The following is a 13,853-nucleotide window of genomic DNA, read 5'->3' on the forward strand; positions in this document are numbered from 1 at the left end:
GTGATACTTCGTGCTCCGGCTTCGAACTTCTACGGTTCCAGCCTCGACGGAAAATCCTCGTTTCTTCGAGTTTCTTCATCATCATCTTCATCTCTCGAAGCGGCACTTTTCTCCATCCCGTACATCGGCACCGGCCTTCTGGCCCTCCTCGACTCCGGTCCCGGCCGATGGAAAGGACTCCGTTCAAAAAGTGCCCAAAATGTGGGTCTAAATTTCTCCACACCGACCTCCATCAGGTGTGTAACCTTTGCCTCTCTCCAGAACACAAGGCTAGAGACTGCCCCGCCTGTAAGTCTTTTCGTTCAAAAAAGACCATCCGGGATCGAAGAGCTCGACGCACCATGGCGCACTCATCGTCCGCAGCTCAACCGGACATCTTCGGAGACGACGCCGAAGCTTCGGGGCAACTACACACCGAGCAGGAGGACGACGTCGTCAGCGCTTCCGAGGCCGACGACTCCGACGTGGAGGACATCACACCGGCGCAGCGGGTCGTGAGTACTGTACCCCCTCCCACCCCCGCGCCCAAAACCAAAGACTCCGGTTACACCCTCGCCTGCAGGCCTGGGCAAAACCAAGCACACAGCTTCTATCACCCCACCTTCGGGCCCGGTGTCGAAGCCTCAGAAGTCTCACGGCAGCTCGGGCTCGAGCCAGCCGACGCCTGGTGCCGAAAAACACCCTCCGGCACCGAAAAAAAGTGATACCCAGCTCGACTCCGAAGCCACCGATGCCGAAGCCTGGACTCTCGGTGCCGACAAAACACAAACACAAATCTGTCGGCACCGACGCTCCGGCGCCGAAAACTCCTTCGACGCCGAAAAAACCGGAGGTTCCAAAAAAGCATGGCGCGCAGAAACCATCGAAACCCTCGGCTCCGAAATCATCGGCGCCAGCGGACGATTCCGCGCCACTGGATCTCTTTACACCAGACCCTTTGCAAAAGACTCTATTTAAAGATCCAAAGACTGGGCTATTGACTTTAGTTGTCAAGAAAAGACGTCTTGACACACCGGCTCCTCCTCCTCCTCCACCGCCCAAGCGGAAGGACTGTGCTACTTCTCCTCTCAGAGTGCCCTCCCCACTACCTCCTCCTCCGCCTCCTCCACCTCCTCCACCCCCTCCCCCTCCCAGGTCTCCGCCACCCTTACCTCATCACTCCCCGACCCCATCCCCAGATCCGGATTACGGGGATCCAGATTATGACCCGGCGGACGCCCCAATGGACCCCACTCCACCGGGGACCCCAGACCCATGGGAAGACTATCACAACCCTGACATACCGGATATGCCTCAGGACGACCTATACCCATCCAGGCCGTCTCCTCCAGAGGACTCCTTAGGGTTTCATCACTTAGTGCAGAGAGCAGCACACTACCATGGGGTGGACATGCATAGTGAACCAGTGGGAGACGACTTTCTACTGGACACATTTGACATTCAGGACAAGTCCACGTCTATCTTGCCCATGCTTAAAGGTGTCACCAAGCATGCTGCAGAGGTGTTCAAAGACCCCGTCAGGGCCAGAGTATTGAACCCCAGAATAGAAAAAAAGTACAAGGCGGCACCCACAGACCCTGCATACATTAAGGGCCCTGCTCCCTTAGATTCACTAGTTGTGTCCACAGCTAGAAAGCGGGCTAACTCCCAGTCCTCAGGAGAAGCCCCACCGCCAGATAAGGAATCCAAACTTCTAGACGCGTCTGGCAAACGCACCGCCTCCCAAGCTGCAAACATGTGGCGCATTGCAAATACACAAGCGCTACTTGCGCGCTATGACAGAGCACACTACGACGAGCTTGAGGCTCTTATGCAGCACCTCCCCGAAAAACACAAACGCAAGGCTCATGACCTCATACAGGAGGGTAAACTAATTATAAACACCTCCATTAAGTGTGCCCTCGATGCAGCCGACACTGCTTCTAGAGCCTAAATACCAGTGTCCTGCTTCGTCGTCATGCCTGGCTCAGGATCTCAGGTCTCAAGCCTGAAGTCAAGGCGTCCATACTAAATGACCCCTTTGACCAACAAACTCTCTTTGGCCCAAAGGTGGACGAAGCATTAGAAAAGATGAAAAAGTACACAGACACAGCAAAGTCTATGGGGGCACTACAATCACAGGCCCCCAAACGCTCCTTTCGACGCTCATCCTTTCGTGGCACAGGCAGAGGCTACTCCACCGATAGCGCCTCTACCTCCTACAAGTCCCCTCCTCAAAACACCTTTTCAAAGGGCAACCAAAGAGGTGGTTACAGAGGCAACAACAATAAGGTCAGAGGCAAAACTAACACCACCCGTTCTGCAACCCCGCCCGCACAATGACTTCCCTTCACTCCCCCCAGACCATCCCACTCCGGTCGGGGGCAGACTACAAAAATTTATCCACGTATGGGAATCCATAACATCGGACAAATGGGTGAACCAAATTATTCGGTCAGGGTACTGTCTCGAGCTAACATCTACCCCACCCAATATCCCACCAAGGCACCGTCCAATGTCTCAAGAACATTCCACACTGCTCAAACAGGAGGTGCTCTCCCTCCTCCAAAAACACGCTATAGAGCAGGTCCCCGTCAATCAGCAAAATCTAGGGGTCTACTCCCTGTATTTCCTTATACCAAAGAAAGACGGGACCCTGAGGCCCATTCTGGACCTCCGGCCTCTAAATGCGTACATACATTCAGACCATTTCCACATGGTCACCCTACAGCAAGTCCTCCCGCTCCTCTGTCAGCGAGACTTTCTCACTACCTTGGATCGGAAGGACGCATACTTTCACATTCCAATACACCCTTCTCACAGGAAGTACCTCAGGTTCGTGGTGGACGGTCAGCATTACCAATTCACGGTTCTCCCCTTCGGGGTCACCACCGCACCACTGGTGTTTACCAAATGCCTGGCAGTTGTAGCAGCACACCTCAGGCGTCAACATATTCACGTCTTCCCTTACCTGGACGACTGGCTCATAAAAGCCGCGTCCTACAACCAATGTGTGCAACATACCAACAGCACCATTCAACTGCTCCACCGGCTAGGCTTCACGGTGAACTACAAAAAGTACCACCTCCTACCATCTCACACAAAACAATACCTCGGGGCCACTATAGACACCTCCAAAGGCATTGCCTATCCAAACTCATCCAGAATCGCAAGCATACAAGCCTTGCGCAAAACATTTCTTCCTCAACACTCTCTTCCAGCAAGAGTGTTTATGAAGCTCATAGGAATGATGGCGTCTTGCATTTTCATAGTGCCCCATGCAAGACTCCACATGCGTCCACTTCAAGAGTGCCTAGCACTACAGTGGAACCAGGCCCAGGGTCAGCTGACTGATCTGGTGTTGGTGGACGGCCGCACCCATCACTCTCTGCAGTGGTGGAACACCACAAACCTTTCCAAAGGGCGGCCGTTCCTGGACCCGGTTCCTCAGGTGATTCTAACAGCGGACGCATCGCTCTCCGGCTGGGGAGCGCACCTCTTACACCTCACAATGCAAGGTCTATGGACGCCACAGCAAAAATCGCTCCACATCAACCATCTAGAGCTCTTGGCGATCTTTCTAGCCCTAAAATCTTTTCAAAAACAGATTTCGGGCAAAGCAGTCCTCATTCGCACAGACAACATGACTGCAATGTATTATATCCAAAAACAGGGGGGGACACACTCTCCCCAGCTCTCCCGCTTAGCCCAGAGCATATGGAGATGGGCAATTCCTCAAAACATCTTTCTCCTGGCACAGCACGTTCCAGGCGTACAAAACACCATGGCAGATCTGCTCAGCAGACAAACGCAACAACTACACGAATGGGAACTGCATCCACAAGTTCTTCACCCATTCTTCCAACAGTGGGGGCATCCTCAGGTAGACCTCTTCGCCACCCACGAAAACAAAAAATGCCCAAGCTTCGCCGCCAGATACCCACACCCATTGTCCAAAGGCAATGCGATATGGATGAACTGGTCAGGCAAATTTGCATACGCCTTTCCACCTCTCCCACTAATTCCGTTAGTGGTAAGGAAGCTACAGCAGCACTCCCTCACACTCATTCTGGTAGCCCCAACATGGGCCAGGCAGCCGTGGTACACCACACTACTACAGCTATCGGTAGTACCACACCAAAAACTGCACCTGTCCCCATGCCTCCTAACCCAGAACCATGGAGAAATCAGGCACCCGGACTCAGCGCAGCTCAACCTTGCGATCTGGCTCCTGAAATCTTAGTATTTGGATACCTTAACCTTCCCCCTGATTGCATGAACATCATCATGGAAGCCAGACGTCCTACCACTAGAACATGCTATGCCGCAAAGTGGAAAAGATTTGTAATTTACTGCCGTAACAATACAATCAACCCTTTAGATGCATCCATACAGCACATCATATGCTATCTGCTCCATCTTCACAGGTGTAACCTGGCATATTCATCCATACGCCTACACCTAGCAGCGATTGCTGCTTATTTACAAAACAGACAGCATTTATCACTCTTCAGAGTGCCAGCTATTAAGGCCTTTATGGAAGGCCTTAAACGAGTAATTCCTCCCAGGGCACCACCTTCCCCTGTATGGAATCTAAATGTAGTTCTTACACGGCTAATGGGTCCACCCTTCGAACCAATGCATAAATGTGAGCTACAGTTCCTCACCTGGAAAACAGCTTTCCTCGTAGCTATCACTTCCCTTAGAAGGGTTGGTGAAATACAAGCGTTCACTATACAGGAACCCTTCCTACAAATACATCACAGCAAGGTCATACTTCGTACAAATCCGAAGTTTCTGCCCAAGGTCATTTCCCCCTTCCATCTCAGTCAATCGGTGGAATTACCTCTCTTTTTCTCGCAACCTCAATCTGTTGCAGAGAGGGCCTTACACACACTCGATGTTAAAAGGGCTTTGCTGTACTACATACAAAGAACGCAACCCTTCAGGAAGACTAAACAATTGTTCGTTTCCTTCTCTCCACCACATAAAGGCAACCCCATCTCTAAATCAGGGATAGCTAGGTGGATTGTAAAGTGTATACAAATTTGCTATCACAAGGCAAAAAGAACATTATCTGTTCCACCTAAAGCCCACTCTACTAGAAAGTTAGGGGCTTCTATGGCTTTTCTAGGGAACATACCCTTAGATGACATCTGCAAAGCAGCCACATGGTCAACACCGCACACCTTCACAAAACATTACTGTGTAGATGTGCATTCCAAGCAGCAAGCTAGTGTGGGCCAGGCTGTACTAAAGACACTTTTTCAAACCGCTGCAACGGATACCGGTGGTCGCCGCTAAGGTTGGGTACTGCTATATAATCTATGCTAAGTGTACAATCTGCAGCTCATATGCCTCGAACGGAATATGCTACTTACCAGTATGCATCTGTTCTTGGCATGTAGAGCTGCAGAGTTGTACACGCCCACCCGCCTCCCCGGCTACCTGTATCCGTTCCAGTCCATCTTATTTAGATACAACACACATGGGTTTCTCACTGTTATTACTACGCTCCATCATTTCCCTGTCGGCGAAAAACAATCTGAGGATGGAGCCGAAGCCCATGCGCAGTACGGACCGAAGGAGGAGTCACCGAACTCGTGACTTCCAAAGACTGTCCAAAGAACAAAAAAAAACTGCAAACATCCGGGCCCAACACCAGATGGCGATCTATGCTAAGTGTACAACTCTGCAGCTCTACATGCCAAGAACAGATGCATACTGGTAAGTAGCATATTCCTTTCTTCATAGGGTAACATTGACTAGCTTTTTCCTGAAATTTCTTCTAATTGTGGACTTTTCAAATCTTAAAACATTCACAAAAAATCAGCCGAGTAACAAACGAAAATACTCACCTGCTCTTAGGTGAGCTCCCAGTGCTGGATCTTGGTGCCCAGCACTGACTCTGAAAAATAATTACAACTGTACTTACCAGTAACCCAATTTTCTCCCATAGGAAATCATTGACTGTTTTTCTGTGAAATTTCTTCTGTGTCAATTTCTGCAATCTTTAAATATTCTTTAAAAATCGTATAATATCTGAAAACGTAATTACTTACCTGTTTTGGATAAAGGTCCCAGTACTGAGTCTAGGTACCCAGTACTGGATTACAAAAGTATCGAGAACATACTGTACCTGCAACTTGAATTTTCTTCCATAGGGAATCATTGACTGTTTTCTTTGAAATATTTTCTAAGTGTCAACTTTTAAAATAGCTAAATATTGTTTAAAAATCATCATAGTAATTAAGTCGACTTTCATCACTTGATTCGAAGTACTGACCCAGGACTGAATCTAGGATCCAGTCCTGGAATTGCAAAAGTAATCCTAAAAGTAATCTGTTGTAAATAACTTGAAATTTCCATTGAGCTCAATGCATTGTTGTTTAAAATAGTGTTGCCTATTGCAACCACTTGTAACTGTTTACAAAAGTCCATTGCACATTGCAAAAGTATTTATATAAAGCATCTCCTTCTGAGAAAGTATATTTTAATGCCAAGTGTTGGTTCTAAAATAAAACAAGCATATATTTTTTATATATAAACCATTGGCCTAGAGTTCAGTTATTGAGTGTGAGAGACGATAAGCTGACTGAGTGTGTACAACAAATGCTTTACACTGTCCTCTGATACTGCCTTACTGCTCGACCAAGCTACCACTTTAGAGAGTAAGGTTATATCTAACTTTATCCTCTGTCAAACCCTTGGGGACTGTGGACTCTGTACACCTAGGAACAGCATATACAGAGCCACTTTCTCACAGTATTCCTCTGGACAGATGAAGTTGTCAAGCTTAAGCCCCATACTCCACCCAAACTTGATTCAGATTCCTCACCTGGGGGGCTTGGGCAGGGATCCCCCGGGGCAGTTGGTAAGCAGTGCTGCCGATTGCGTTATAAGAAGTGATCCAAAACCCGCAGCAAGTCCCGCAGGAGACAGATGGACGACCAACCGGAACCTGCGGCATCTTCATCGAGACTCCACAGAGATGCATAAAACTTCTACAATATGGAGGGTAAGAACAACTGGACTACGATTGTACATATGTCCCTCTGCCATTAAACTAATCTGCACAGAGGACACCTATTGGGGATCCTTTGGCTGAATGCTGCGTCTACTCCCCGTTGGGAGTTGGGTGCACATCAAGCTGCGATAGATACTTCAATGTTTCTGAGGTATTGGGGTGGGGGGGGGGGGGGGGTAATGGGAAGTTCTTGTTTATCGTTAGTGCCATAACCAGATACTACACACAGGGTCTTCGAGTCGACCAGGTTGCCCAATTACGGACTCTCGTTCACATACCCCTACCCCGATGCCTGACACATCATCTAACCTGAGGGGATCTGGAAACCGTGAACTTTGGATCATCAGCTGGAATGTCTGTGGTCTCCTCGATAAGATTAAATGGGGGTGGGGAGGGGGCTGTACTCAGACAGCCTAAGTGCTATAGAGCGGAAGTCCTACTCGTAGAGGAGCACTAAAACACCATGCCTAGCACGATTTGAATTGGCTCAATTCTTCCACTCTGGGTTCTCTAGGGGTGTAGCGCTCCTCATTCACCACAGCGTTCCTTTCGCCCACTCTAAGACATAGTTTGACCCGCAGGGTAGATTTATAATAATTACCGGAACACTATATGGTGAACCCCTTTTCCTAGAAAGTGTATATGCCCTATCTCCTCTCATGTGGAATCCCATAGAGCTCTTGATGCCGCTCTGAGATCCCGTCTGACCTGACAGTGATTAAGGGAAGACTGTATTGACATGATATGCCCAGTGGAGGACAGATGGCGCAGCACGGGGCGAACGACAGCAGTGCATAAATCAAAATTATTGCCCTTGATTCAGGGGATGGGATGGGTCGACTCATGGAGGACGATGCACCCCACAGACCATGAATACACATACTTCTCAGGAGTGCATGAGTCTTTCTCCCACATAGACTACACATTTGTGTCCACACTCCACACTCATAGGCTAAAATCCACCGACATACTGCCCCGGGGCCTGTCTGATCATGCACCAGTATCTCTACAATTACATCTAGATCCTAGCTGCTCCCAGTTCCGCTGGCGTCTCTTGCTGTGGCTGCTGCAGGACAAGCAATATAGGCTACACATGCATACATCCATCATCGACTACTTTTCACTTAACACAGGCACGGTTGAATCCCCCTCAATCCTATTGGAGGCTATGAAACCCACACTTAGAGGGGCCAACCTCTCTTTCTGCGCAGCAAGGCATCGACAGCGCCACAAGAAGCTGTTACAGACTGAAGCCCAGCTGATCGACTTAGAACGCAAAAGCATGGGGAGGACCGCTGACAGCTGCTTAGCATACACCAAACATATGCCAGTGAGCTGCTGGTTGAGGCTAGACTATACTGGCTCGCATCTCGCAGCCGGATTTAACAGTGGGGTGATAAGTCTAGCGCCCTACTCCACCGTTTGTGTCAGCAGACACTTCGCTCACAGACCCTCCCAGATATACATGGCCCTTTTGGAACGATACTTACTAATCCAAAGCAAATTGCAGCTAGCTTTACCACATATTACAAGGATTTTTATACCCCCGAGAGACTCTACCTGCTAATACTATTTACAAGTCCATTGCAGACCTTCCTCCACGGACTCTTTCTGATGCTATACGCGATGCCCTTGACTCCCCAGTGTCGGTCGAGGAGCTGCAAACAGCATTATTAGATATGAACTCGGGCAAGGCAACAGGCCCAAATGGCTTCCCCGGTGAATTATTCAAACAATCACTCACAACTGATGGAGCCATATCTCGCGGCCCTTGCCGCAGCGGTAGATGTTGGTGGCCTCCCACCGGATTGGAGACATGCAGAGATGGTTGTTTTCTTGAAGCCAGGCCGGCCAGCGGACCTTTATACGTCATACCGCCCGATCTCTCCTCTTAATGTCGAAGCCAAACTCCTGGCTAAGGTAATCCCTAATCTCTTAGTCCCGCTTATCACAGACCTGGTTCACCCTGAGCAGGCCAGTTTCATGCCTCATCGAGCCACACAGCATAATATTCGCCGGGCACACAACGCCATTGCTGCCATTGACCAACTTTGGGAACTGGCTGCACTCCTTCTCGCAAATATTGATAGGGTCTCTGATTTGCATAGTTGGACCTATCTTTTCGCATTGCTCAGTCAACTGAATATTGCTCCAGGTCTTTCAACATTAATACGTTTTTTATTTACAGACCTCAGAGCATCGGTTTGAATGGCCGACTCCACATCGGAAAGCTTCACTATAGGGTGGGAAACTCGACAAGGATGCTCCCGTTCTCCATATTTGTTTGCGCAGGCAATGGAGCCACTGGCTGCGTGGGTCAGAATAGAAGCCCAGATCCGCGGCTTTGAATGGTCGCGGGAAGTTGTTGACTGCATAGCGCTCTATGCGGATGACTTATTGTTCTTTCTTGCATAACCTCATAGAATGGGCCCACGCCTGCTCAAAATTATGTAAATCTTTGGCGAGAACTCAGACCTCTAAATGAATCGGAGTAAATCTATTTGTAGCCCCTGCGTGGCTTAGATCAGTTGGCTGTATGTTCGCAGCAAGTGACAATGGTCCCCGTCGTCTTCAAATACTTAGGCGTGTTCCTCTCTGCTTCCCCATCTATCTCTTGGGACAGAAATTTGTTACCACTGTGGACACAGACAGGGGACCAAGTCCATTTGTGGTCACACTTACCGTTATCTTTATTCGGCAGATCTGCCATTTTTAAAATGGTCTCACTGCCCCGTCTTCTACATCGGCTTCAGAATCATCCACACCTGATACGGCTCTCTTGGTTCCGGCAACTAAATGCAATCCTCGCCTGGTTCCTCCTGTAGGGGAGGGATGGGGGGGGCACGACACGTGTGGCCTTGAGGACCTGCTTCCAGTGCACACACTAAGATATTCAGGCCTATCATGCGGCTTCGCATCTGCTTATCCTCAATGATTGGTGGTATGGAGACAGAGGAGACCCAGCTTATGCAGTTGAGCGATGGCTGATGAGAGAAGTCACTACTTATGGTCCTTTTACTCTGGTCCAACACTTGAGGAGCTGCCGCCAGCTACAAAGATGGTTTTTATGACTTGAAAACTAACACTTCGCACAATGGGATGGTGGGGCAAATTGACAAAGGAAACCCCCCTGCGGCATAATTGTCTGCTGCCACAGCTGGTGGGTGCAGTTATCTGGATTTCGGGGATGGGAAACTATTGGGATTGACACAATAGGTGCGGTTATGCATGGTCGGAACATAAAGTCCTTTCTGGAACTCCAGACAGAATATGCAATGCCCCGCTCTCAATTCTATAGGTACCTCCTGTTCCGTCATGCCCTCACCCCATAACTGGCATTTCAAACTGACATACCCGATTTTAATCCCGTAGAAGATAAAGTCTTTATGGAGGACCAGGGCGATCATAAAATTGCTAAAATTTATCGCACACTTCTGTATAACAGCCCCACCACACCTCATAAAACTAGAGATGCGTGGCAGCTAGATTTTGGTCTCCTGGATGAGGATGATTGTACGGAGGCACTGGAATCCCCGTGTGGTGCGGCGAAAGCGGACCGGTTGAGACTTATTCAGTTCAAATACCCCCATCGGGTCTACTTAACTAAATATAAGCTTTGGCGCGGTGGGCTTGTCGCCTCCCCTTGTTGCCTGCGCTGTGGGGCCGCTGAGGGTACCTTCATACATAGTGTTCAGCCTTGTTGAGGTTTTGGAGAGGGGTGACCACATGCCTTTCCGAATTCCTTGGATGAGACATCCCACTTTCGTCATGTTTGGCTATGCTGCACATTACCGAGGGACTGGGTTGCAACAGATACAAGCTCCATTTGTTATTTCTTGGCCTAACGTTGGTTAAACGTGATATTGTCAGAGCATGGAAGGATGAATCGCCACCATCTGTGGCAATATGGAAGAGGCGCTTGGACTTTTCAATGGGTCTGGAAATTCCTGTCTTCGAGGCACAGGGGTGCCCCCAGAAACACCCCAAAATATAGAGGAGATGGGCGGAGTATCAAGGACTTTATTTGGATCCTATTCCTCCCATTGCTGCTATTAAAGAACTGCCAGGATGAATGTATTGGGTTATGGCTGTGATTTTGACTGTGTATTTCTACACTGGGCGGCTCGGACCTATGGCCTTCAGACCTACTCATTTTATTTGCAAAACTAATATGGCACTGTTTGTTTTCAAGAGTTCTACTTTCACATGCTTGTTTTATTATAGCTATATTGAAAATGTTGATATCCATATCCCTGGTTGTACCAGGTCTATATCCGCTGTCAACAATAAAATTACATTGTAAAGAAGAAAAAAAAGGCTGGATACCACTTAGAAGCGTGGAAGTTAGCTGTCTCTTTAGAAACTAATTTCAGCAAAGTAGAATGTCTACTGCTACTTGGGCCAAATCAAATCATTCGTTCAATATTGGGTAGAAAAGTGCCATCTTCCTGGTATCTAACCCACTCTGGTCAATTGTGCTCCTAGAAAATAAAAACACCCAGCAGAATACTTATTTACTAGGTGCACTATTTCCACCTGGAATTGCACACCACTGAGAATATTATATGTACTCAACACTTTCTTTTTAATCTAGTCGGTTCTAGCTGAAGCCTTCCTGCTATTAATACAACAGAAAGACACTGTAGTACAAATTAGTGTGCTGTACCTTACAAACATAGCTTTCTAATTAAAGTACTGGGCGCAAATTAAATTCAGTAGAAATGTTAACTCCGAACAAATGCTGTTTTGGCCTTACTTAGAGGATGGTGAACTGATTCTCCAGCACAAACAAGATTTATAACCCACCAACCTTATTTTAAAGTCTGTGATATCCTAATGCACTTGTAATAAGGCGAATGAGACATCCATCACAATTGTGATGGAGTACCAGTCCACCAAACGAAATCAGGCGCCTTTCATTTAAATAAGCATGCCTGTAATTACTAGCTAACAAGTGTCTCCTTTTGTTTTTTCAACTTATTTCTGTGGGTTCAATGGGGAGGCTGTGGTCTGGAAGGGTTTTTGCAAGTCTTGTATTACATGAGATTTATGAATTGGCTATGTACTTGGGATTTATTTCTTGTTACATCTAAGTGACTATCTGCACCTTTAGAAGCCATATGGAAAAAACTTGAATTAGTGAAACCTCCTGCACTTCTTTTCTCCTCTACGATTTTTTGATCATATGTACTGGATCAAAAAACTTCAAGTTTGTGAGTTATTCTTTGCACTACATGTAGAATCACTCCAAATGAATAGATCAATGAAGTTAATTTAAATGTCGATGTTGATTAGGTCATATTTTACATTAGGTATACTCGTGGAGGAAGAAGATCATGTCTCAGGTTTAAATGGTTGCAGAATATTAGTGCAGCTATTTGGAAATCATGTTTACCTTTAACATTAATGGTCCTACTTTTTCACTATATCTCTAAATATACATTTTCTGTGCATTCTTGGATTAGGTTTACTGTCTTTACTTATTTGAAGAGATAATTGCATTTCTACAAGAATTATTCTAAGATTTTTATTTTGCTGCCAGTAAAATTGGAAATAATTAACGCTCTGTTTTTCTTTTTTCGAATGCCTTTACAGGTGTCAATACATATTTAAATTTGAATACATCCGTCAGTGGAACTATTCTCATCGACTTGTCTCTTAATGACAAGGAATTTTTGTCGGTGGAAGATGAGGTATGGTCTCTTATGTTTGTTTTGTTTTTGTAAAACACTTAGCTTCCCAACCAAGGCTTCCCTGCGCTGATACAGTGCCAGTTAGCTCACTGATGATGACTATTAAAACAAATGAGATTTTACCTGAGCAAAGCTCAACTAAGCTGGAGCTTCTCAGTTTTCTGTGTGGCCATTGTGGTGCTATGGAGTTCGTAATGACAAGCTCCCAGCACCATATACTCTTAATGGCAGCACTGCACTTAAAATTTCTAAGAATTGATTTAGACACTGTAGGGGTACAGGGCTCATGCGCCTGTACCCTCACCACTAGTATAGGGCACCCAGCTAGAGGGGTGACTGATCTTTGCCAGGGCAGAGGGTTGTAGGCATGGCACCCAGGGATGTGTGCAATGTCGACTCTTCAATTTGTTATGCACCAATACACGCAGTCTGCAAAGGCAGTGTGTCTGTGTGTGTGTGTGTGTAAAGGTACAGTGCCTCTAAGCGTGGCACAATAAGTGCTGCAGCCCTTAGAGGTCTTCCCTGGTCACAGTGCCCTGGGTACCTGTGGTCCCATTTACCAGGGGCTGACCTGAGGCCAGAGATGGCAATTGGGTTAGGTTTGGGGAAAGAACACAGGCCCTGGGAACCTGATTGGCACTGACCCAGGGCACATCAAGTCAAAGTGCATCAGTAGTCTGGCAAACAGTGTGGGGGGTTACTGCAACAGAAACCCACTTTCCTACAGCCATGCCTACAACCTACTGCCCTGGCATAGATCAGTCAACCCTCTAGCTCGTTGCCCTATGCCAGTAGTGAGGGTACAGGTGCAAGAGCCCTGTACCCCTACAGTGTCTGAGTCCATTCTTAGACATTGTAAGTGCAGTGCTGTCATTAAGAGTATACGGTTCTGGGAGCTTGTCATTATGAACTCCACAGCACCATATCGGCTACACTGAAAACTGAGAGGTTTGGTAGCAAACTTCTCAGCATATTAAACCCACACTTTTAAGGAATATTATTGTATTTTAAAAGTTGACACTTAGAAATTTTTTCACATAGAATCACCAATGTTATCCTATGGCAGAAAATTCACTTAGCAGGTAAGTAGTGTTATCGTAACATTTTTTCTTACTCAGTGGTGGATCCTGGATCCAGCACTGGTGAATCTCCTG

General features: G+C 47.3%; 1 protein-coding gene across 2 annotated transcripts in view; it reads left to right on the forward strand.

Moving 5' to 3' along the window:
• TNKS2 (tankyrase 2) overlaps nt 1–13,853 on the forward strand; it is a 689,601-nt gene that overhangs the window by 402,007 nt on the left and 273,741 nt on the right. For both annotated transcript variants that reach the window (XM_085605833.1, XM_085605841.1), the window contains one exon: nt 12,602–12,699. In XM_085605833.1, the coding sequence (XP_085461959.1) occupies nt 12,602–12,699 (98 nt within the window). The remainder of the gene's footprint in view (nt 1–12,601; nt 12,700–13,853) is intronic.

The sequence above is a fragment of the Triturus cristatus genome, chromosome 1_2, assembly GCF_964204655.1.
Source record: "Triturus cristatus chromosome 1_2, aTriCri1.1, whole genome shotgun sequence".
Lineage (NCBI taxonomy): Eukaryota > Metazoa > Chordata > Amphibia > Caudata > Salamandridae > Triturus > Triturus cristatus.